The 26,866-nt window shown below is 35.0% G+C and overlaps 1 protein-coding gene across 18 annotated transcripts in view; it reads left to right on the top strand.

Moving 5' to 3' along the window:
- BLTP1 (bridge-like lipid transfer protein family member 1) overlaps positions 1-26,866 on the top strand; it is a 243,901-nt gene that overhangs the window by 62,200 nt on the left and 154,835 nt on the right. For 17 of the 18 annotated variants that reach the window (XM_008267929.4, XM_070047638.1, XM_070047636.1 and 14 more), the window contains 13 exons: positions 822-903; positions 1,288-1,481; positions 4,387-4,466; positions 6,267-6,417; positions 9,969-10,125; positions 10,523-10,601; positions 13,084-13,175; positions 14,378-14,495; positions 19,385-19,540; positions 19,805-19,902; positions 21,265-21,443; positions 21,629-21,735; positions 22,759-22,967. In XM_008267929.4, coding sequence (XP_008266151.3) covers positions 822-903; positions 1,288-1,481; positions 4,387-4,466; positions 6,267-6,417; positions 9,969-10,125; positions 10,523-10,601; positions 13,084-13,175; positions 14,378-14,495; positions 19,385-19,540; positions 19,805-19,902; positions 21,265-21,443; positions 21,629-21,735; positions 22,759-22,967 — 1,702 coding nt within the window. Of the gene's footprint in view, positions 1-821; positions 904-1,287; positions 1,482-4,386; positions 4,467-6,266; positions 6,418-9,968; positions 10,126-10,522; positions 10,602-13,083; positions 13,176-14,377; positions 14,496-19,384; positions 19,541-19,804; positions 19,946-21,264; positions 21,444-21,628; positions 21,736-22,758; positions 22,968-26,866 lie in introns of those variants that run through there. The other variant, XM_008267934.4, reaches the window with a different exon arrangement.

The following is a 26,866-nucleotide window of genomic DNA, read 5'->3' as shown; positions in this document are numbered from 1 at the left end:
GCCGCAAGGCGGAGGATTAGCCTAGTGAGCCGCGGTGCCGGCCCCTGTAATAGGTTATTGTGAACTATAGGCACCCAAGTGTAGTGTGGAACACTAGGAGCTTATCTGTTCTATTTTTACTGTGTTTTGATACACCCATTATCTAACCTCCCTTCAACCCCTTCTTCTTCCCATCCTTCCCTGTAATCACTATTCCATGTTCAGATGAACTTATTTTTTTTAGCTTTTGCATATGAGTGAGAACATCAGCTATTTTGTCTTTCTGTTTCTGACCTATTTGTTGTTTTAGTAATAACTTTGGCTGTCCTGAAAATGTTGTATGGTAGCATAGTGGACATGACTGAAGATGAAGTGACAGCATATCATACTTTATGGTTTTAGAGCTTGTCATTCTAAAAAACAGTCATTATTATAGCTTGTCAGTTGAAAAATTGGTATCAGAGACAGTGCATTCAGAGACATTTTTAGGGGAAATTAGTACTCTGGGGAATGTCTGGCACAGGGGTCAAAATCATTTGGTCTCGCCCTGCCAAGGTAACTGCAAGCGGAATTCGAAACTCAGTAAGTCTGAAGCGGGGTAATTTTTAGGTCGATAATTTTGTATGGCCCACGAATGGTGTTGTAAATTTCTGAATAGTCCTTGGCAGAAAAAGCTTCCCTCCCTGCTGCCTTAGGGGATCATTGTTTTGTTTACTGGAGTGGTAAGGTACAGCTGTTGGTAAGGTACAGCTGATACTGATTATGTGTATTGTAAGGAAGGCAACTGTTTGTTCAGTTGTCTAAGTTTTTGTTATCTGTGTCATTTTAATTCTTTCTGTCAGAGTTAAAGTAAAAACAGAATCTCAAGACCCCACATCTTCCTGGAGATCACTTATTCCGGTCATAAAGGTCAACGTGAGCACAGTAAGTGAATTGTACTACAATTAATGCTTGGTGGCAATAGTAGAACTTTTCATGTTTGCAAATACGATTTTTATGTGAGAAGAGAATTTTATGAAGATTTCTTTACTGTTTTTCTAAAGTATGAGTTTTACCATCAATGCTGTTGTAAGATAAATTTACTCGAACTTAAAGGCTATTTTTTTCACAAATATTTGAATTGCTTTAAAGTTACCTTTAAGTATCTTCAAATACTGATTTGAATTGACCATTGGGATACTTTAAATATCATATATGATTCAAATGGAGTAATTTAGCTGTTGCTTGTAATTCTTTGTTAATAGGTTATCTAAGGAGAAAATTATGGCCACAATAGCATGGTATAATATCCTTTTGTCTCCTTTTTAGGGGCGTTTGGCCTTTGGGAATCATTACCAACCTCAAACTTTGTGCATCAACTTTGATGATGCCCTGTTAACTTACACTACAAAACCACCTTCAAGTCATCTTGACCAATTCATGCATATTGTGAAAGGAAAGCTTGAAAATGTTCGGGTCATGCTTGTTCCTAGTCCAAGATATGTTGGTCTTCAGAATGATGAGTAAGGACATCTTATAAAAATAGTTCTTTATAGCAAAATAGATATTGACTTGAACTATACCATCCTTTGAATTTCTCTGCTACAAGTTGTACAATAATTATGTATAAGTCTGTTTTCAAACAACTACCCTAGATAGTCTTGCTTTAGAGGATAAATGGATATGTTATCCAGTGATAATTCTGAAAATTTTTCTGTATGTTATAACTATTCTTTTTTTTTTTAAGTTTTTTTTTATTTTTTATTTGAGAGGTAGAGTTACAGCTAGTGAGAGGGAGAGGCAGAGAGAAAGGTCTTCCATCCGTTGGTTCACTCCCCAAATGGCTGCAATGGCCAGAGCTGCGCTGATCTGAAGCCAGGAGCCAAGTGCTTCTTCCTGGTCTCCCATGTTGGTGCAGGAGCCCAAGGATTTGGACCATTTTCTACTGCTTTCCCAGGCCATAGCAGAGAGCTGGATTGAAAGAGGAGCAGCCGAGACTTGAACTGGTGTCCATGTGGGATGCCGGCGCTTAACCTACTGCGCCACAGCGCTGGCCCCTATAACTATACTTTTTCCCTTGTTACTATATTCATATCTTAGAAGCATATTTTGGTCAATTAAACCATTTTTTTTATGTTAGGAAATGCACATCACAGATAGTTATTGTCCCCTGAAGGCATGGTTAAATAGTAAATTGATCAGATTTATTACAGTGCCGTATCATTTCAAGTTACTGAAAATTTAAAATGGAATCAAAATTCTCTTGGAAAATTAGTGAAGTTAGGATAGTACAGTTTTGAAACCTACTTGACATTTCTTTAAGTGATTCCACAAAAATGATTGTTAGTTTTCCATCTAGTTTCCCAGACTTCTCCCTTCTGTGAAGTAGCTGCTTGTAGTTAGGAGGTTTGATACATGGGTGATAGACACTACATTTGTCCCATTGCAGTGGAGGCTTACATAGGAGGATCTGGGAGGCATTGAGAGTGATCAGCAGATTCGTAACTCCTGCTGACTCTAGGCCACACCTTCATGGGTAGGATTATGGACCTCTTTGATCTTTATTTTTTTCTAAATCAGCTTTATTTTTTATGAAGGAGATTCTGTGGTTTCCTTTCAGAAGTGTGATTATTACTTATCTTTTCTAACTCTTAGCTAGCTGCTTGTTAACTTATCCAGGGATTGACTAGAATGACAGACAGTGCTTTTTCCGTTTTTGAATTCCATGGTGGTTATGGGTCTACATGGTTTTGCTCTTCAAGAGTATGGATGTGGTTGAGCATCTTCTGGAATGTGGGACTTGTACAAAGTTATTTATTTATATTAAGATACATATTGAGGCCGGTGCTGCGGCTCACTAGGCTAATCCTCTGCCTTGCGGCGCCGGCACACTGGGTTCTAGTCCCGGTCGGGGCGCCGGATTCTGTCCCGGTTGCCCCTCTTCCAGGCCAGCTCTCTGCTGTGGCCAGGGAGTGCAGTGGAGGATGGCCCAAGTCCTTGGCCCTGCACCCCATGGGAGACCAGGAGAAGTACCTGGCTCCTGCCATCGGATCAGCGCGGTGGCCATTGGAGGGTGAACCAACGGCAAAAAGGAAGACCTTTCTCTCTGTCTCTCTCTCTCACTGTCCACTCTGCCTGTCAAAAAAAAAAAAAAAAAAAAAAAGATACATATTGACTGGGGCCAGCACTGTGGCATAGTGGGTAAGGCTGCCACCTGCAGTACTGGCCTCCCATTTGGGTGCCAGTTTGAGTCCTGGCTGCTCCGCTTCTGATCTCGCTCTCTGCTGTGGCCTGGGAATACAGTAGAAGATGGCCCAAGTCCTTGGACCTCTGCACCCACGTGGGAGACCTGGAGGGGCTCTTGGTTCCTGACTTTGGATTGGTGCAGCTCTGGCCATTGCAGCCATTTGGGGAGTGAACCAGTGGATGGAAGACGCCTCTCTCTCTCTCTCTCTCTCTTTCTCTCTCTCTCTCTCTCTTTCTCTCTCTCTGCCTCAACCTCTCTGTAACTCTGCCTTTCAAATAAAATAAATAAATCTTTTTTTTTTTTAAAAAAAGGTACATATTTACTAAATTTGGATTTAAAAAAATTGCTACCAAGTAAGATGAAACGTGTTCTGCTATTAATAATTTATCTAAACAGTCTTAAAATTGTAGTTTTCATTCTTCTAAAGTGTATAAATTAAATCATAAGATTAAACATTAACCTTTGTTATATAATACATATTTAGAAGAAAATTATTGCCTTTGTAAATGGTATAATATTATCTAATGATTGAGAAGTTAGTTTTCTTAATTAAAGATTTATTTATTTGAAAATTAGAGTTACAGAGAGAGTGAGGGAGACAGAGAGAGAGAAAGAAAAATGTTCCATTTGCTGGTTTATTCTCCAGATGGCTGCAATAGCTAGGGCTGGGCCAAGTCAAAGCTGGGAGCCAAGAGCTTCATCCAGGTCTTCCATGTGGGTTTCAGGGGCCCAAACACTTGGACCATTCCTAGCTGCTTTTATTTTATTTTTATTTTATGTATATTATACAGAAAGAAAAATATTATTTAGTTTTGAGGTGTTAATGTAAAATGGTTAGATTTTAATTTTATTGTAAATGCAAAATGTTTAACTTTGTTCTAAATTGATTTCTATAATTCAGAACAAAATGAAAAATACAGATCTGAAATTTTTTGATTAATTTACTAGTAATTTTTTATATTATTTCATTATTTAGTCTAATATAGAATACATCTCAGGAATGACTTATAAGGGTAGTTGACTGTATAAAAGATGGTTTCCCGTTGGTAAGCTGATACCTGTGATGTCCTTTTTAGTTTTTTTTTTTTTTTTTTATTTTCCTCTATTACCACCATTAACTAGGATACTGAACATTTTGTATTCTAGGGGTATATTTATTTTACTCTTACCTCTTCTTATAGACCACCAAGGTTGATGGGGGAAGGTTTTGTGGTGATGCAGTCAAATGATGTTGACATCTACTACTACATGGATGAGCCAGGTATTTTTCTGAAATATGTTTCATAGCTACAATTCCATCTCTTTCAAGTGCTGATGATATTTCAAACCTACTTACTTTGGATATAAATAAGTATCAGTAAATGGCAAATGTGAATATGAGAGTGTTTCCTAAAAATTCTGGCATTTCTCAAAAGTTTACTCTTAATTAGATATTTTAGACTAAAAGAGAATAATATAGTAATGTTTCCTTCAATTTCCATTTTCACAGATACACCTTCAACATTGAGAATGCTGAGGGCTGAAAATAAAAAACCTTTAGGGAGTGTGGCTTAGAAAAATTACAATATTAGATTTGAGTCTCAAAATTTAAAGATTAAAATCTAGCTAGTTATAATGTCTGACAGAGGTTCCCATTTTATAAAAATATCTAAATAATGGTTTTTAAAATTCTCTTTTCCTAATTCTGGTCTTTTTATACCTGTCTGGGGTTTGCAAAGTCAAAGTATTTTCCGTGAAAGTAAGATGTTATTTGCCGTTTCACAGTGTTGACTTTTGTACATTTTGCATTGTACAGCAATGATGGGTAAAACTGCTGATGTCTTAGCATGAATCAAGGCAGTGGCTCCTAACTATATGAATAGTCACTATATCTTTCACTGTCATGCATTCACAGTAAGACAAAAAAATGTTAGTGCTGCCTAAAAGTTAAACAATAGGAATTACTAATTTTATCAAATATTGGCCATTGAATGAAGTCTTAGAATTATGTGTTACAAGTTGGAAAGTTTGCATAAAGTACTTCTGCTGCATGCCAGAGTATACTAGTGTCTTGAGGAAAAGCATTTTTGTGATTGAGTTGCAAGCTGAACTGCTTACTTTTTTTCATGGAACTTGTATTTTACTTAAAAGAATAATTAACAACTGATTATGGTTTTGATCTTTTGTGTGGAAATTTGAATTTTGGAAAATCTGACTCCTACTTGATAGCATCCTAGAAAATAACAGCTTTTCTGATGAGACCTCCATGTTTAAATGCTAATAATGTTTAAAATGTTTTTAAATGTTTAATAATGTTTTTAAATGTTTAATAATGTTTAATAATGAAATTTGTTAACATTTGGAATGTATCCATATAATTCAGTGAACCAGTATTTTCAAAATGACCAATGTATGGTATTACAAGGTCCCACATGCATACAAGATTTATTCAAAATGTAAGAGAACATCATGTTAACATAATAGAGTATAACAAGTTCTGTAACATGGTTTCAGATTCCATATTGCAATTAATCTTAAGCTGCCACTTGTTGAATTTTCGTATTGTACCAAGGAATACCATGCAGCATTACCTGAATAATTTGTTGAGGTATTCCTCTCTTTTATATCTAGATAGTTGTATAAAGCCACATTTTCTTCAAATCCTGCAACAAAAGATTGAATGCAGAAGCAACTGTGAGAATCCACTGTTTTCTATTAAAGCTAGATATTTGTCAAAATAAATTTAATACCAACCTAAAAATATAGTTGTTTCTTATGAAAAATAATATGAAGCTTCACTGTTTTTCATTAAGATATTGTTATTTTTAATTTTATATTTTCATTAAATTATATTACATATTTTATTATGTTGTGACTGGTAGTGAATTTTTAAACTAAAACATTTTAAATTGCTAAATTTTAATGTTAACACTGTAAGTTGTGATAGATATAATACAAAAATAATTTTGGGAGTTCTTAATTATTTTTATGAAGGTTTTCTGAGACCAAGAAATTTAATAACTGCTGGTCTATGGAAAAATTTTAAGGTAACTACCTTTCCATTGTACGTTCTGAAATTTAGGACTTGTTCCAGAAGAAACAGAAGAAAATGTTGAAGGAGAAATAAGCAGTGAGGATTGCAAATTACAAGACTTGCCTCCCTGTTGGGGACTGGATATAGTTTGTGGAAAAGGAACAGATTTTAATTATGGACCATGGGCCGATAGGCAGAGGTACTTGAGTAATTGTGTTTCTAATAAGTCTTTAAAATGTATTGTGATAGTAGTATAATTTTTATGAGAAAGTAGCATAATGCAGCAGGTGTTTAGTCTGCTGTTTGAGACATCTGCATCCCACATTGGAGTGCTTGTGTTTGACTCCCTACTCTAGCTTCTTGCTACTGTAGACCCTGGGAGGCAGCAGTGATGACTTGGGTGATTGGGTTCCTGCCTCATATGTGAGAGACCTGGATGGCATGCCCAGCTCCCAGCTTCAGCTGTTCCCCAGCCTTGACTGATGCGAGTATTTGGGGAGGAGGAAACTAGCAGAGCAGAGCTCTTTGTCTCTCTCTCTCAAATAAATTAAAGCAAAAATTTGTTTAAAACTAGCTTAATATTTTTATAAACTTTTTAAAAACATATCACTCAATATTTTGATCCAGATAATAACTTACTTGTAGAGAAATCATAAAACAATTCAATGTTTTTCTACATATTAAATATTAAATTAGGGAACATTTACCACTAATTATGAGGCAACATCTAAATTTTATGTAGGTAGACATTGCTCAAAGTGCATTTATTTTTTCTATTTATTGCCTAGCTTTCCTGAATAGAGAAATATAAGCCAAGACATGCATTCACTAAAGAAGACATTACTTGGCCACTCAATGGATTAATGAAAGAGTGCTGATACTGACTCTTAACATACTGGCTTGGCTTATACTTTGTTAGCTTAAGAAAAAAATGTGCTACCTACTTAGCATTATTAGAATAGTTGTATACTTTGTCAAGTGATATGTTCTATTACTGTTGGTATCTCTAGCATATAGAAATACCTGCCACACTGAGTAACTAATTAACACATGGTGTGATAAATGAATGTTTGTTATTTGAAAATTGCAATACAATAGTATAGCACTTCACTAAGTTCTTCATTAAATATTTAATAAACTTGGAAGTAACAGAGCTTAAAATTTTGGGTCATAAAGCAAGTGCTTACTGGAATTTTAACTCTTTTTTTATGGCAAAATTTTTCCTTCAAAAAGTCATGTTATATTCACAATGTAACATCAATTGGAAAATGAGGGTTGGGTAACAAAGATTGAATCTATTTCACCTATATAAGAAAAATTCAGTTTATTTGGCAGAACATTATATATTATTTAAGAGTAATAATTAAATCACTGCTTTAAGACAAACATGCAAAATTTTTAGTGCTTGAATAAAGTGATTCTCCTTAAATTATATTTATTATGCACTTTAAAAAGTATTACTATATATTTACACAAAGTCCCACCTAAAATTCTTTTTTTAAAAGATTTTATTTATTTTTACTTGAAAGTCAGAGCTACACAGAGAGAGAAGGAGAGACAGAGAGAGAGAGCTTCCATCTGCTGGTTCACTTGCCAGTTGCCTGCAACAGCCAGAGCTGTGCCTATCGGAAGCCAGGAGCCAGGAGATTCCTCTGGGTCTCCCACTTGGTTGCAGGGCCCCAAAGACTTGGGCCATGTTCTACTGCTTTCCCAAGCCATAGCAGAAAGCGGGATGGGAAGTGGAGCAGCTGGGTCTCAAACCGGCACCCATATGGGATGCCGGCACTGCAGGCGGCGACTTTACTTGCTATGCCATAGGGCCGGCCCCCCTAAAATTCTTATATAGTTGTATTCACTTTGAAGGTAGTCTTTGTATTACAAAGAGAACGTGATACTGAAGTAACATGAGACAAAAACACACTTCAACAACTCCCCTCAGTAGATCAGTTTGCTAAAAGAGAACATCAGTCTTAATCTGTTCTGCAGCACAGTTAGAAGATGATAGTTTACAACAATTTGTTATATATTTTATAGAGAACTAGCAGAGAGGGGTTCAAAGATTCTAACAGAAAGGACTGATAAATGTTTAAGGAGATGGCCATGCTAATTGCCCTGGTTTGATCACTACGAATTTTATACATGCATAGGATTATCACACTGTATTCCATAAGTACATACAACAATTATATGCTGATTATTTTGAACAAAATACAAGTAATATTTGTCTTCTCACATGTGCAAGTTGTCTTACATAGTTCTTTTCTCTCCTCATTGAATTTCTGCAAAAACATAAATGTAATCAGCAGTAGTTTGTAAGGTCAGTTTTCTTAGCATTCATTGATTAATGTAAAAAATATAGGAAGAAGTCTCAGCTGTTGGTTTAGCATTATGGGAAGTTACTTATCTCTGATGTAGCATGATTTTAACTTTTAGAGTTTGATATCATTTCTGCTACTTTTTCATGATTTTCTGAATCTTTAAGATAATCAGCTTCATGCTATTTTCTTTTTATAAGTTTTCCTGACAGAGTTGAAATACACTATTAGAATGAAACTGAATCCTTTTATTATATATAGTGCAGGTATTTCCCGACATTGTCTGGCATTTGATTGCTTTCATTTACAGGTTTTTCATTGATATTTTCTCATTTGATCCTCATAATCTTAGTGAGATATGTAGGAGAGATATAGTAAATTTACTATGTGAGGAATGGCAGTGCAAAGGGCAATTTGGGCAAAGTAGTGAAGTTACAGCATGAAGAACAAAGATTCAAACCAGCCTTAAATCCACTGTGCTCCTACTGCCCATCTTGTAGTTTAGGATCATCTGATGAGTATGTTGGATTTTGTCGTTAATATCCTTAGTTTGATATGATGCATGCCTTACTCAGACATTTGCAGAACTTATTTTCCTTTCAGACATTTTAATTAATGATGGCAAGTTATAGCCTTTGAGGCTCAGTTCTGTTAAGATCTTCCTGGTTTTATTTATTCTAAGTACCATTTCCTGTCACTCATGACTCCTTTCTCAACCTTTGCTATTTACAAATTGCAAACTGTACTTTCTTTGAATATATGAGTAACGTTAAACTAATGTTTGCTCACATAAAACACTGAATTGAAAATTTCTTGGGTTCTTTCAACTTATCAAATGATAAAGGGAGGCAAAAACATTACAATACTAGTTCCTAAATACTTATATATTTTTTGAAATCCCTAGCTCTTTAACCTTTTATTGATACTATATTGATTAAAATGATTATGTAAATAGTAGAAATAATAGTCACTTCTATTTGTACTGCCAAGTCTTTTCCATAAATGTTGTGATTAATGTAAGTTTTGTGAGACGGTTTGGTTATTACCATGTGATACATGAGGAAGCAGATCAAGCTTTCCTAGAGAGGTTAGGTAACTTGTTCAGGATGGAATGATGATTCTAAGAAAGCTATCCTCCATAATCAGTTCTTTCTTTGTCATTTGAACAATTGAAATACTTGTGGAAAGTCTTTAATTTCTCATAGAACACATGAATAGTGCAAATTTGGCCTTACTGATATCTCATTTGATAATAGTATATGTATTAAATCTCCAAGATTTTTACCTCTGGAAGTTTAAAATATTGGAGAAAGCATTCTTAACTGTCAAATAACATTGCAATGGTAATACAAAGTTAGAATACTGACTTTGGTCCTTTATTAGAGGTAATTTTGTTTGATTAACATGTTGTTGCTCTTTCTAACTCCTTATATAGAGATTGCTTATGGAAATTTTTCTTTCCACCTGATTATCAAGTTCTGAAAGTTTCTGAAATTGCTCAGCCTGGGAGACCAAGACAGATCCTTGCTTTTGAACTACGAATGAATATTATTGCAGATGCTACAATTGATTTGCTGTTTACCAAAAATAGGGTAATTGTTATAATAATATAATAGAAAATGTTGTTTAGAACTGAACATTATTTTCTAGAGTATTTTTCTGGTGATTAGTCCTATACTTAGATTCATTTTTGTGAACTCTCTCCTTCATTTATAAGTATGTTGCTCTCATCATACTTTTTATTAAATGCCAAATAATGGAAAGAAATTGGTAGTAATTGAGTTTCACACTATATTATGTTATTTTTCCTCCTTTATATTTGGTTAAATTGCTTTATTGTATATTTGGTATATATTGGTCTTTTGTTCTTTGGAATATTTAATAGCCATTTAGTATATTAAAAATTGTATTTCTTAAATAACTGAAAAATATGATGTGAATATAATTATAATGAATGTTTTATAGAACTTAATTTTTGTCTTTTGGTAGGAAACAAATGCCGTACATGTAAATGTTGGAGCTGGCTCATATTTAGAAATCAATATTCCAATGACTGTTGAAGAAAATGGTAAAGTGTAATTATTTTTCTCTTTTAAATGATTTGTACAAGTAATTAATATGTAAATAATGCAATTTGTTAATCCTTTTAGACTAACATTAATAGGGTTTTATTTTTCAACTTTTAAATATATTTTGATATACCTGTAGCTATTAAGGATTTGTCTTAACCAATTAAATTATTTGAGCACTTTTAGAGAAGGAAATTTTTTTCTAATCAAGGTCTTAGAGTTTTCTGCTTTTATTAGATCCTATACATTTCTTTTGGACAGTTGTTTATAATTTGCTTCATATATAGTTTTCTTGTTAGATTGCTGTACCATGATAGCAATTGCTGTGTCTTTTCACTGGCATATCTCAAGTGTTTAATCCAGTACCTGGCACTTGGACAGTAACTGGTTGAATGGCTAACAGGTTTTGTTTTAGATTATGTTATTAGTAGATTTTAAGTGAGCAGGGTACTTTGAACAGCATAACTTTAAGAAAAAAAATACTGTAGTTAAAATATGAATAATGCTCTCTTAGCTATAATTTCTTCTGAGTTAAAATTATTACCTAAATTCATTATGTGTTTGAAAATTGGGACATTCATTTTAGTTGATCAATAACAGGAAAAAATACTTCTTGTTAAAATCTATCAAATTATTATATAGACCTCTTCATTTTGGCTGCTTACTGCCATCCTACTGTATTTGTGGATGAGAGCAGTTAAGGTGAAATTCTTATTTTCTTACTTTTTCTTTTTTTAAATATTTATTTATTTGAAAGAGAGAGGGGGAGAGATGGAGAGGGAGGGATGGAGAGAGAGGTAGAGAGATCTTCCGTCCACTGATTGATTCCCCCAATGGCTGCAATGACCAGGGCTGGGCCAAGCATAAACCAGGAGCTTCATGCAGGTCTCCCATGTGGGTGGCAGAGGCCAAAAAAAACTTGAGCCATCTTCTGCTGCTTTTCCCAGGCCATTAGCAGCAAACTGAATTGAAAGGAGCAGCTGGGCATGAATCAACACCCATAATAGGATGCTGGCATTGTATGTGGCAGCTTTACCCGCTATGCCATAACACTGGCCCCTATTTTCTTACTTTCTTAGAAGTAAAGGGAATAGCAATGAATCCCTATTTTGAAATCACTAACTGACAATGTTACTTTTGCCAGTTATAATTAATGTTTATGTAATTTGCTCTCCTTTATTTGTTCTGTTGCTTATTTTGGTGCTACTCTGAGAAGAAAGCAAGCAGATTGGTTAGCTACTAGGTTTGTTAGCTCACATAAAGTGGTAGCCTGCTTGCTTAGGTAATTAATTGAAAACATGGCTGATAGTGGCATGTGGTACCTCTGTCTTTCAAAATAAATAAAATAATTCTTTAAAAAAAGTATACTAAGTCTTGAAGGAGATGCTTAAAATTCTCTGGGATTGGCTAGTTCAGTGTAAGCAGTTGGAAAGAAGTGTATTTTAGAAGGACTTAGTTACAAATGTATGACAGTTGGGGGTATAAAGGCAATCAGGGATTACACAGAATTGATATTTGTTCTTTTAATGAGGGGCAAGTACATTTGCCTTTTTAAAATTAATGATACACATGGGAAATAATATTTGTACTAGTGCACAAAAATTTACAAATATTGTGCCCACTGAAGGTACCACCTTAGGAGTGATGTGATCAATATCTCTAGCACCTGCATAAATTTGTGGCAAGTGCTACAGTGTACTGGTTGTGGAACTCTGAGTGAGTTAATGGTCTAAGGAAAGCTCATCAGGTCCTTGGGTATAAAGGTTAGGTAGCTTTTAGGGTGACTAAAGGGAAAATGGGTTTAGGTCTCAGGCAAGAACAATATATAACTCCAAATAAATATAAAGCTTTTTTCAGATTCAGGTGCTTTGGGGGTTGAGGGGTCAGGCGAAGTTTGGCAGGATGCATGTGAAATTAGCTATCCAATAATGGCCATAGAATTAGTGTTCACAGGAGTTAGCATTGTGGCACAGTGGGTTAAGAATTTGTGTTCATAGAAGGGAACCCTGCCAAGAGAGGAAATATAATATTCAAATTTCTGCTTTTGGTGGGAATGGGCTTTATTGTTGGGAAATTGCCATCACTTGAGGAATAGATGTTGTTTACAAACTGTCATTTTCTTAGGAGTAATTGAAAATATGTACCCTTGAATTGGTAGATGAAGAAAAAACAAGGGAATTGCCTTAAATAATTGAAAGGTTTCATTTAGAGAATAGACATATAGTATTGTGCTAGAACGTAAAATAAGACTAGATATTATATGGAAGTAAAATTATGCTCCTTCAGACTTTTCCCAAATGGAAAAAAATCGCCTACTATATTAGCAAGGTCTCTGTTACTGAGGTGTTTTTAAGTAGTGAGTGGTCATTGTTTTTCATGGATTCCTTCATTGGGTGATGGTAGGGATTGGTTCTGATCAAAGATTTTCTAATTGTATGATTTTTTTTTTGATTTCTGAATTTTTATATTTTTATTTATTAGGTTATACCCCTGCAATTAAAGGACAGCTCCTACATGTTGATGCTACTACAAGCATGCAATACCGTACCCTTTTAGAAGCAGAAATGTTAGCAGTAAGTCTAGAGTATATGATATGAATACTTAAAATGAAATTAATTGGTTTTAATTTTTTAACATACAGTTTAAAAAAAGCAGGAAATAATGTCATGTTCTTCAAGAACCACCATGTACCTTTTGTGCTCTCCATTCTACTTTTGGGAAGAGTTGATTTCCAGTGCTCCGAACTCTTTTGATCTCTGTTGCTCTGCTTCCAGTGTAGAGAAGTGAATAGAGAGCAATCATACATAGAGTTGTAGCCTTTGAAAATATGAAAAGTTGTTAGAACATTGTTTTTAAATTACATCACATGGCTGGGTTATCTCTCTCCTAAATGTTAAGAACATTTTTTTACTATATGTCTTCTAGCCCATTGTATTCTTTTGTAGGACTTAAATGATATAATTCATGATGCTATTAACTCAGTAAGTAAGTTAAAAGGAAGAAAATTTGTGGGTACCCTGGTTGTCCATGTTAGATACAATATAGAAATGCCCATGATTAAAGTTTCAGATTGAGGATTCATTCATCAGGCCCAATTTTTTTTTTTTTTAATCAAGGACAATACCCATTAAAAACACTAATAACAATGGACACATGTAGAATGGTTGATATTCAAAGATTCTTTTACATAAGATGGTGACATAAAGACCTTAGTACTTATCTTAAATAGACATCTTACACGGTATTTGTGTAAATTAAGAGGAAGAATTTGTAATAACAATATATCAAGTACTGTAAATACGAGGATATGTTAGATTGGCATATTTAGCATCTTAATGAATTCTTGAGCTGTTGCTAAAATATCTGCTGCATGATAGTGCTTTTTGTAGGCAGGTAGCTTTTGCCTTTGTAGAAATACCAGTGTTACTTTGGGTGATAGTATACATTGCACTTGATTCTCCCTGAGCCTCTCACCTAACAGTTGAGGCTTAAGAAGGAATTAGGGATATTTGCTTTTCCTCCATTGGTTAGCAGGTATACAGGTCAGAGTAGTGACATAATTTGTTGTTCTCTAAGTTTTCTAACAATATTATAACTTAATATTTCAGGGAGCTCAATATAACCATGGGTACTGACCTTTAGTCATAACAATATTAAGGTCTCACAATAGAAAAATAAGTTTTAATTTCTCACTAATGTGTGTGACTTCGTTTCTGATGTTTAAACAATGTCACATTTTGAACTCTAACATTTTTATTTAATGTTTGTTTTACAGTTCCATATCAATGCCAGCTACCCTCGAATATGGAACATGCCACAGACATGGCAGTGTGAATTAGAGGTTTATAAAGCTACCTACCACTTCATTTTTGCACAGAAGAACTTCTTTACAGGTAATTTTCTAAGACTGTATTTATATATTATATATATAAGTATTGAGAGATTTATTACAGTAGAATTTGTATTTAGTATTTTTTTTCTGAGATTTATTTATTTATTTGAAAGAGTTACAGAGATATAGGTAGAAACAGAGACAAAGAGATCTTCCATTCACTGGTTCACTGCCCAAACGTCTGCAGTGGTTGGCATTGGGCCAGGCCAAAGCCAGGAGCCTAAAACTCCATCCTGGTCTTCCATGTAGGTGGTAGGGGCCAAAGCATTTGGGGCATCTTCTGCTACTTTTCCAGGTGCTTTGGCAGGGAGCTGGATTGGAAATAGAACAGCTGGAACTTGAACTGGTGCTCATATGGGATGCCAGCATTGCAAGCTGTGGCTTAATCTGCCACACCACAACACTGGCCTACACAATTAATACTTTTACACTTTATTTTGGGCTGGAAATATGAAATGTAAAATTTTAATGTAGATGTTTTATGTTCTCTTCTAACCTCCGCCCCCAAAAGAAAATAGTAACCAAAAATTGAGCTAAGAAGGAAATTAAAGCATTCAGTTAAGCTGGTGCTTTGTATCATTACAGGGGAGGCTAAAATGGGGACAGTTAATCAGTTTGTGTTCTTGAATTAGGCATTAGCATGACTTCATTATTTTAATTATTTGAATCTACAATAATATGCTGAAATGACTACGTATGAGAGGGAGAGAAAAAGAAAGGCAGGGAGAGAAAGAAGGAAACAAGAAGGAGAGCAAAGAAAGAACAATCTTCCATCTACTGGTTCATTCCCTAAAGACCTGTAACAGCTAGAGCCTGGGCCATTCTGTAACCATCAATCTGGAGTTCAATTTGGATCCTCCAATATGAGTGGCAAGGATCCAAGTTCTTGGGCCATTGCCTACTATTTTCCAGGGTATGCATTAGCAGGGAACTGGAAGCAGAAGTAGAGCTTGGACTCTGTCCCAGGCACACTGATGAGGGATTTGGTTTTAGTACCTGCTGCGTCAAACACTCATCCCTTTTGTGGAATGCATTTACTTTTGATTTCATTATTGAATCTATCTCATATTTTTTAGTTTAAAGAAACCCTTTAAAATTAAAGGATAACTAAATGTTTAGCTGTATTCCCTATATTTTTCCTTGGAACATCTTTCATAATAAATGCTACCATTTGTGGAATGGTTACCCTGTGCCAGTTACATTGTTTAAATTATGTCCTATGAATATCTCACTTTTTATAATAAATCTTCATTTTCTAAAAGAGTAAGCTGACAGTGTTCCAGTCATTTTCCCATGATTACATAGCTAGTAAACTGGTAAGACCAGAATTTAAAACCAGGACTATTTAGGGTCAAAGACTGTGTTATCACAGTAATGCTTCTAGTTGTTTCCCTGTCTCACAAACTTTACAATTTTGTGTACATGGCATTGTTTCATAGATAGTAAGTAAATAAATATAAATTTGACACCTCTATGAGATCTATTATTATCAGACATGCTGGGCTTATATATAAGACATGTAAATGATACAGATTCAGAAGAAAATGTTATAGAAACCATATGATAGATAAGAGATAATATCTTTATATGGAGAGGTTTTACTTCATGAGATTAAAATAAGAAGTACCAAAAATAAGAGTAAGTATATAAAAATAATTTTAAGAAGAGGCAGTTAAAATATATTACAAATTGGTAGTCAACAGAACTGATTGATTATGAATACTGAGAAGGCCAACTCTATGTTTCCATTCACCATTATAATTTCAGAATATGGAACAGAGTCTGGTATACCATGGATACTCATAAAAGATTAATAAACATAAAAAAAATGTAATTAAGAAATTCAGTTAAAATGAGATACTGTATTTCAGTTGTAAAATATCAAGACTCCTCTCATTTCAGCCACCACCCAAACAACCAAACAAGAGTCAGAACAGTAAGTTTAAGAAATACATATAGAGTAATGCTATAACGAGTACTCAAACAGTATATTTCACTTTGTGTTTCTATGGGGGTGCAAACGATTGAAATCTTTACTTAATGTACACTAAACTGATCTTCTGTTTAAAAAAAAAAAAAAAAAAAAAAGAAACTATCAATTCCCAACTTGACTCTCACTGGGATTAAACATGACAATAGGTCTGATCTGATTTCATCATCATTTAAAAAAAAATCATCTATTATTTTTCACTTTATGTTTCTGTGTGGGAGCAAACTGTTGAAATCCTTACTTAAGGTATACTAAGCTGATCTTCTGTATACTAAGATAATCGAAAATGAATCTTGATGTGAATGGAAGGGGAGAGGGAGTGGGAAAGGGGAGGGTGGTGGGTGGGAGGGACGGTATGGGGGGGAAAGCCATTGTAACCCATGAGACGTACTTTGGAAATTTATATTCATTAAATAAAAGATAAAAAAAAAAAAAAAAAAAAGAAATACATATAGAGGACACAGTGAAACAGGCAATCAAGTATGCATTTTCTGGTAGGAGTACAAATGGATTCACTTCTCTTTTAAGGCAGTTCTATAATTTTTTTTTTAACTTTTATTTAATGAGTATAAATTTCCAAAGTACAGCTTATGGATTACAATGGCTTCCTCCCCCCACCCCCCATAACTTCCCTCCCACCTGCAACCCTCCCCTTTCCCTCTCCCTCCTCCCTTCCATTCACATCAAGATTCATTTTCAATTCTCTTTATATACAGAAGATCAGTTTAGAATATATTAAGTAAAGATTTCAACAGTTTGCACCCACACAGAAACACAAAGTGAAAAATACTGTTTTGAGTACTAGTTACAGCATTAAAAAACAATGTACAGCACATTAAGGACAGAGATCCTACATGAGGAGTAAGTGCACAGTGACTCCTGTTGTTGACTTAACAAATTGACACTCTTGTTTATGGCATCAGTAATCACCCTAGGCTCTTGTCATGAGCTGCCAAGGCTATGGAAGCCTTTTGAGTTCCCCAACTCTGATCATATTTAGACAAGGTCGTAGTCAAAGTGGAAGTTCTCTCCTCCCTTCAGAGAAAGGTACCTCCTTCTTTGATGACCTGTTCTTTTCACTGGGATCTCACTCGCAGAGATCTTTCATTTAGGGTTGTTGTTTTTTTTTTTTTTTTTTTTTTTTTTTTTTTTTTTGCCACAGTGTCTTGGCTTTCCATGCCTGAAATACTCTCATGGGCTTTTCAGCCAGATCCACGTGCCTTAAGGGCTGATTCTGAAGCCAGAGTGCTGTTTAGGACATCTGCCATTCTATGGGTCTGCTGTGTATCTCACTTCCCATGTTGGATCGTTCTGTCCCTTTTTGATTCTATCAGCTAGTATTTGCAGACACTAGTCTTGTTTATGTGATCCCTTTGGCTCTTAGTCCTATCATTATGATCAATTGTGAACAGAAATTGATCACTGGGACTCGTGAGTTGGCATTGGTACATGCCACCTTGATGGGATTGAATTGGAATCCCCTGGTATGTTTCTAACTCTACCGTTGGAGGTAAGTCAGCTTGAGCATGTCCCGAATTGCACATCTCTTCCCTCTCTTATTCCCACTCTTATATTTAACAGCGATCACTTTTCAGTTAAATTTCAACACTTGAGAATAACTGTATATTGATTACAGTATTCAACCAAAAGTATTAAGTAGAACAAACAAAAAGAAATACTAAAAGAGATAACGTATTAAGTTGTTCATCAACAGTCAGTGCAAGGGCTGATCAAGTCACCGTTTCTCATAGTGTTCATTTTACTTTAACAGGTTTCCTTTTTGGTGCTCAGTTAGTTGTCACCGATCAGGGAGAACATATGGTATTTGTCCCTTTGGGACTGGCTTATTTCACTCAGCAGCATAATGCTTTCCAAATTCCTAACAGGGATCACTTTTCAGTTAAAATTTAAACACCTAAGAATAATTGTGTGTATATATAATTTGTAATAGCTTTGAAAAAGTTGCTCAACTTTGACATAATGGTTTCATATCTAATCTAAACTGACAGAGTAATACCGAATTTGTAAAATATCTTGTACAAAAATAGACATTGAGGCCGACACCGCGGCTCACTTGGCTAATCCTCTGTCTGTGGCGCCAGCACCCTGGGTTCTAGTCCTGGTTGGGGGGCCGGATTCTCTCCCGGTTGCTCCTCTTCCAGTCCAGCTCTCTGCTGTGGCCCGGGAGTGCAGTGGAGGATGGCCCAAGTGCTTGGGCCCTGGACCCACATGGGAGACCAGGAGAAGCACCTGGCTCCTGGCTTCGGATCAGCGCGGTGTGCCGGCCGCAGCACGCCAGCCGTAGCTGCCATTTAGGGGGTGAACCAACGGAAAAAGGAAGACCTTTCTCTGTCTCTCTGTCTCTCACTGTCTAAATCTGCCTGTCAAAAAAAAAAAAAAAATAGACATTGAAATATTATATATAGCACAAAAATCTGTAAAGAATAAATATCCATATGTAGAAATATATAAATCCTGACAAAACTCTTTAATGAACTACTTTGTAAAATTTGTGGCATCATGTGTTAAATATCATGGAAAAATGAATTCAGTGATAACAGCAACACATAAACTGTGTGTTATAGAGTAGAATAAAAGTTAAATACATAATTAGAAGGAAATGTGTCTACAATGTTGGATATTTGGGTGATTGATTATCAGATTATTTCTCCTCAACTTTCCTTAAAAATTATGTAAAAGTATTCTTGTTTTGAAATATATAACTAAATATGCTATCAAATAATTTAATTATATCTTAATTACTTTTTTAAATATTTCAGTTTAAATGTTCTTTTAGTTACAAAGAAAAATTCATTTTTGACTCGAGTTAGAATCTGTGTGCTTTATTTTCTGAATTTTATTTAACTTTACTTTTGTGTCCTCTGCCTCAATAACTTTAGATTTAATTCAAGACTGGTCTAGTGATAGTGCTCCAGACATTTTTTCGTTTGTTCCCTATACATGGAATTTTAAGATCATGTTTCATCAATTTGAAATGATTTGGGCTGCTAATCAGCACAATTGGATTGACTGTTCTACTAAACAACAGGAAAATGGTAAGAAATTTTTTAAAATTAAGTTAAATATTCTGCTCATTAAGCCAAGTACAAACAAAGGAAATTACTATTGATTTTTAGTTTTAATAGATACCAGAATTGATTTTTTTCCTCATTATGTTGTGCGACTCTCTGAGGACTATTTCAGAGTTGGTATTGGACTAAGCATTTTGTATTTAATTTTGTTTATGTATGCATTTAAGGCAATTTTTATATTTAAATTTTATTGACCTTAAAAGTAAATTTACTTTTTTTTTTTTGTAGTGTATCTGGCAGCCTGTGGGGAAACATTAAACATTGATTTTTCTTTGCCTTTTACGGATTTTGTTCCAGCAACATGTAATACCAAGTTCTCTTTAAGAGTACGTATAATTGGATGCATTGTTAATTCCACCAGGTTTATTAGTAAGTTTGATTTCCCAAAGCTTATCTTTATTCCCTTCTGCCTATCCCATTGTCATTCTAAGGTATTTTAGCTTTCCTTCATGTTGACTAACTTTAGAGTCACAGAGTTCTTGCTCTTTCTTTTTTGGTGGTTAAATGCCCAAAAGAAACTAGGCAAAAAAAAACCCCAAATCCTGAGTTGACTCATTTTTTGGAGTTTATTTCTGATATCTTACATGTATATGTTCTCTTAAGAACTCCTTCTAGCTCTAATGTTCCATGAACTAATTTCATACTTCCTTATATTTGATTTTTAATTTTTTAAAGTTTTTTTTTAAAAGGTTTATTTATTTGGAAGGTAGACTGACAGAGAGGGACAGGGAGAGATAGATCTTCCTTCTGCTAGTTCACTCCCCTAATGTTGGTAACAGCCAGGCTGAAGCCAGGAACCAGGAACTCCATCTGGGTCTCCCACATGGGTGGCAGGGACCCAAGTACTTGGGCCGTCTTCTCCTGTTTTCCCAGGCACATTAGTAGGAAGTTGGATCAGAAGTAGAATAGTCAGAACTTGAGCTAGCACTCTCATATGGGCTGCCAGTGTTGCTGGCCATGGCTTCATCTAGTGTACCACAGTGCTGACACCTGATTCCTAATTATTACTGTGAATTCAAGGAAAAACCACAGAACCTTTGTTTTATTTGAAAGCCTCTGCTTCTAATCCAGCATCCTGCTAATGTGCACTATGGGAAGCAAGAGGTGATAGCTTGGGTGCTTGAATTTCTGCCACCCACAAAGGAGGATTGATTTTTCAGCCCCTCACTTTGGCCTGACCTGGCCCTGGCTGCTGTGGGCATTTTGGGAATGAAATGGTAGATGGAACATCTCTTCATATCTCTCTCTCTCTTCCTTTCAAATTACAAAATGAGAACAAATAGAAGCTTTCTAAAATTATACATATTTTAGGGTACTATATGATGTCAAGTCAGCATGAACATACCTATTTACTCAAACATTTTAACAGTTATTTATAGTAAAAATGTTCAAAATAATTTTCTAGAAATATACAGTATATTATCACTATCTATAGTCATCCTGTTGTTCAGTAGAACAGCAGAATTTTTCTTTATTTTCAGTCTGCATTTAATTGTAGTTGGTAAAATCTTAGACCATTTCTTTTTTACCTAACTATGAAATGTAAAATATGGTATATAAAATGTGTTTTTTCCTTCCAAATTTATTTTCAAAATTTTTGTATATTGGCTTGGCTGTAAATAATAGGTTAACACATTTAGATTCCAATTTTATAACCTTGTATTATTAGAATTTTTTTTTTTTTTAAGGGAGAAGATGTTGATCTTCATTTGTTTCTACCCGATTGCCACCCTAGTAAATACTCACTATTCATGCTGGTAAAGAATTGCCATCCAAGTAAAGTCATTCATGAAACTGGTATTCCTGCTGAGTGTCAAAGTGGCCAGAAAACAGTGAGACCAAAATGGCGCAACATTACTCAGGAGAAGTGAGTACATACGCATCAGTGATATAAATGTGCTTACGTATAGAGAAATTATTGATACCTTGATACTGGGAAAAGTTTACATTATTCTTTCAAAGAACCATAATAAAGCTTGATTATCTGTAACTAGCATCTGTGTACAATTAAAGGAATAAGTATCTGACGAGAAACTCATTTCTTCTTCAAAGGGCTGGCTGGGTTGAATGCTGGACTGTTCCAAGTGTCATGCTTACAATTGATTATACATGGCATCCAATTTATCCACAAAAAGCCGATGAACAGCTAAAACAATCATGTAAGTGTTTTAATTTAACTTTGAAACAGCTGCTGTTTGGAAATGCATTTATTCTTTTAATTGTGTACATTTTTAATCTTTTAAGTATTTGACTTTAGTTGTAGTAGATTTCTATTGCATATTTACTCTGTATTAAATATTGGACCAAGCTGTTTCCTGAGTTACAGTATCTCATTTAATCCTTACTATAACTCTGTGACATCTTACTATTTTTAAAAGTCTTTTTAAAGTTTGTGAGTCACAGACAGAAAGAAAGACAGGCTGAGAGAACTCCCATCCTCTAGTTCACTCCCAAAATGCTATCAACAAGTGGAACTGGGCTGAAACCAAAGGCAGGAGCCAGGAACTCAAACTAGGTCTCTTTCATGGATCACAGGAACACAGTTACTTGAGCAATCACTGTTGAATCTGCATATTTAGGGTGCTTAATTTTGTGAAACATTAATTTCTTTAATGTATTTTGACAACTATCATATAATTTATAATTTTCTGAATGTAATTTGCCTTTTTATTTGAGTCTGAAAAATTAGTGATGTTTTCTTTCTATTTTAGTGAATTCAGTTTCAGAGAATAGTTTTCATAGTTGTTCCTATATATGGTGGCTTGATAATGTTATACTAAATTACTTAAAAATTTTTTACACATAAACAGCTACTTACATAGAAACAACTTTGTAGCTTAATGCCCAAATATAGTTGCGTCCTAACTGTGACACAATTGTATATTGCAGGAACTCAGTGAGCATGTTACTTGTATTAACAGGAATTTTTCATGATTTTGTGCAATATGATTTATGTTTTTTCTTTCCACAGTTCATTGAAGTCTATTCTTTATTTGCTATCTTAATTATGGTTTTTCAGGTTTGTTTTGTTATGTATCATGGATATTTCAGAATTAGTTGATTTCATATTTGCAAAGTAAAATTTCTTAGTGAATGTTTCCGTGATGATTTTCTAAGAGATCATTTTCTTTTCCCCTCAAACATTAATCTTTGCTTTTTTTTTTTTCCTCAAAATTTGACAGTGTCAGAAATGGAAGAAACAATGCTATCTGTCTTAAGGCCATCCCAAAAAACATCAGACAGAGTTGTTTCTTCTCCTTCTACATCTTCACGTCCTCCTGTTGATCCCTCAGAACTTCCACCTGATAAACTTCATGTAGAAATGGAACTTTCTCCAGATTCTCAAATAACTCTTTATGGACCTCTGCTAAATGCTTTTTTGTGTATAAAGGTATGATTTTAAAGGGAATTTCCATATTTTAAACATAGGCAAAGTAGTTAAAATCTAACCGAAAATCAAGAATATCTGAAATAGCAGTTGGATGATTCAGTGTTGAGGCTGTATTATATATGTTGATTGGACTTACAGTTCTAAACTCAGTTAAATAATTCTTTATTAAAAATAGTACTCTTCAGTTCTTTTTTTTGTTGTTGTTGTTCCAGGAATGGTAGTAGTTGCTAGAGATAGCATCTTTCTCAAGAAGATCAGCTCGAGACACAGCTAGAAAGATAAATAGATTTTTTTTTTTGACAGGCAGAGTTAGACAGAGACAGACAGAGAGAAAGGTCTTCCTTTTTCCATTGGTTCACTCCCCCAAGTGGCTGCTACAGCCGGCGCGCCATGCTGATCTGAAGCCAGGAGCCTTGTGCTTCCTCCTGGTCTCCCATGCGGGTGCAGGGTCCAAGGACCTGGGCCATCCTCCACTGCCTTCCTGGGCCACATCAGAGAGCTGGCCTGGAAAAGGGGCAACCGGGACAGAATCCGGCGCCCCGACCGGGACTAGAACCCGGGGTGCCGGCGCTGCAGGCGGAAGATTAGCCTAGTGAGCCGTGGCACCAGCCGAAAGATAAATAGATTTTGACAAATTATAATTAATGCAGCAAAAGAAGTACTGTATGTTATCTGAGCATAATTGGTACCAGGAAGACTTTACATCAAGTAAATCTGTTAATAAGGATGGGAAGATTTCATTATAAATAATGAGAACTATTTGTTTGGAACTTTATTTTAAAAATTGAAGCAAGAGTCTGCCAAATTTGGTTCTAAGTGCATATGCATTACTTCTTAGAATAAAGAATAAACCAGTTGTTGATTCATTTTGTTATAATTATTCCATTGAAGTTGTATGATTATAATGGTATGATAGCGTTTTAGGTTGAGGTCTGTCGCATGGTTGTGATGACTTTTGGAAAATATTTGAGGATTTCATCAGTTTTCTAGAGATCCTTTTTATTCTCTTAATATTCAAATTATGCCTTTAAAAAGTCCTCAAATAAATCTTATTTATTTTATGATGACAACCTAATCCTTCCATGCCTTTGCTAATCCGTGATAGATTTGCCTGTGATTTGTTTTCCGATATCACCTTCAGCAACTTCATGAACTTGCAATTTTGTAGGATTTTGCAAATTCATTTTGCTTTTGATTTTCATTGGATATTTACTATCTCTGATAATAAAAGAGCAATTATTTGTCAAAACATTAGCATTAGGAGCAATGGAATAACCAATGGGAAGGATATTTGCTTAGGACTAATGTTTTATGGTGCTTATTTTTGCAGTTTCACAGCTGCAGGTACTTGGATTTTGCATCTTTAGGTAACAAACAATCCCATACTGTACACTGATGGGTGTGATTCTGGGGAGGGAGCAGGATGACTAGAGTTGGTCAGGAAAAACAGTTAGTGAAGGCTCTCTGGAGGAAGTGTTGGCTCTTCTGGGTTTGGAGGGTACATAAAATCTCTATATCTGAGTTAGCAAAAAGCATAAAGCATCAGATGAGGTAGCGTGAAATCAAAATGCATGGGATAATGTAGTTACTGTTTGTGGAGACCTAGAGTTTCTGTTGGTTACCTTTTCTTCCCCTGGCATTTTAAGAGGGATTCCTAAATGAGTAAATATTGAAAGAGGAGAAAATACACACACATATAAACATTTTTTCCTTTTTTGTGACCACCATTTAACTGAAAATATTCTTTGGATATTTCTCCCAGTTACTTTTTTTCTTGGGATTGCATGTGATTAACATTTAGGGATCTAAAATGCAATTTTCAACTTCTTGTCTCCCTGAAGAGGCTGAATTTGATTCTAATTAAGTGCAAGTAATGATTCATTTAGGGACAGAAGCAGTTATAGTGATGTAATAACAGTGTTTGAATATTACTAGAGAGGTAGATTTATGTATTACTATGTGACTTCAATCCTCAATTATTTTAAGTTTTATAGTAATGTGTATACATCAAAAATAAGAGGACTAACAACAAACAGTGTAGTTTCTAAAGAGAAAAAAGTTTATGCCTTCCTTTTGGACTATTTTATAAATTCATCTTTACTGACATAGCCTTTGTTGATACTTTGTTATTTTTTAATTTAGACTTTTTGGTGTACTAAAGATTATATAGCAACATTTTTTTTTAAAGATTTATTTGAGAGGCAGAGTTACAGACAGAGAGAGAGAAGTCTTCCATCTGCTGAGTCACTCCCCAAATGGCCACAATGGCTGGGGCTGGGGCTGTCTAATGCCAGGAGCCTCTTCTGCGTCCTCCATGTGGGTGCAGGAGCCCAAGCACTTGAACCCTCTTCCTTTTCCCTCTGCTTTCTCAGGCCATTAGCAGGGAGCCAGATTGGAAGTGGAGCAGTCAGGTCTCAAACTGGTGCCCATATGGGATGCTGACACCGCAGGCGGAGGCCCAGCCCTCTGTGCCACAGGGCCGGCACCCAACAACAACACTTCAGTAGTGTCAAAAGCTTGGTTGCACTTTAGAACATATTAGTATTTGCATTCATGTAATGAACTTAGAAATTGTATAAAATATCTATGGCAGCAAATTTTAAAATTTCATGTTTTGACACATTTATTAAATATATCTAAAACATGGTAGGCAAAAAAGTTGTCTAACTCAATAATTCAGTGCTTCCTCTTATTTTTTTTTAAAGATTTATTTTATTTATTTGAAAGACAGAGTTACAGAGAGAGGTAGAGATAGAGAGAGAGGTCTTCCATCCACTGGTTCACTCCCCAGATGGCTGCAACGGCCAGAGCTGTGCCAGTCTGAAACCAGAAGAAAAGAGTTTCTTCCGGGTCTCCCATGTGGGTGCAGGGGCCCAAGGATTTGGGCCATCCTCCACTGCTTTCCCAGGCCATAGCAGAGAACTGGATTGGAAGAGGAGCATCCAGGACTAGAACTGGTCCCCATATGGGATGCCAGTGCTTCAAGCCAGGGCTTTAACCTGCTGTGCCACAGCACTGGCTCCTAGTGCTTCCTCTAATAAAAGATACATATAACTCATTCAGTTCCCGATTTTTGTCCAGCAGAAAGCCTCATGTTATATTGATATAGCGATATTATCTATCTTAAATACCTCTTTATACTTTTTGTTCATGTTAATGCATAATTTATATTCTATTTAATATCAGTGTTAGAACTTTAAAACTTTTTTGCAACTTAGATATTACATATACATGTATAGTATATATATGAAATTTTTTATGTTTATATGTATACAAGAAAAAGAAAATTAAGGGAATGTGAAAATTCACATTACTGAAATGTATTTTCTTAGTTATCAAAATTAAACTTCAAGAAATCACAAAGGATATGCTAGAAAAAAATTTGTTTTTTACTTGTTTGACTGAATATGAAAACTGATTTTCAAAACTCATAAAGGGAACTTGGTCTGATAAAATTGCACAGAATTCTAAGAAGGATATGTATTAAACATGCATTTAAATTTATGAGGACGTTTTATGGAAATAGTTCTTTAGCAGATGTGGATAGAATAACAGCTTTGTTAGCCCCCAAATCATTTTAGTAATGCTGAAACTTCGTGTCATTTCTTCTGTTATGAATGTAGGTTGGATAGCAGCACCATTTATGTTTTCTAAATTGACTTACTGATTACATTTTTTGTTACTGGAAGAAGGGAAGCATGTCAATGGTAGCAAATAGTAACTGTGGGTTAAGGATATAAGTAGCACATTTGCTGTGCTTATTTCAAAAAATTGTTTTAATAATTTTAAATAGAAGCTTGGCTATTAATTTTCCTTTTTTTAAAAAAGCGTAACTTGGAAACAGAGAACTTGTAGATTTTTTTCCTGCTTCTCTGAGTTTATTAGCTATTATCTTTTAA

Source organism: Oryctolagus cuniculus, chromosome 8 (genome assembly GCF_964237555.1).
Source record: "Oryctolagus cuniculus chromosome 8, mOryCun1.1, whole genome shotgun sequence".
Taxonomy (NCBI): domain Eukaryota; kingdom Metazoa; phylum Chordata; class Mammalia; order Lagomorpha; family Leporidae; genus Oryctolagus; species Oryctolagus cuniculus.
Note: the sequence above shows the minus strand (reverse complement) of the source record. Positions and strands in the feature narration are given on the sequence as shown.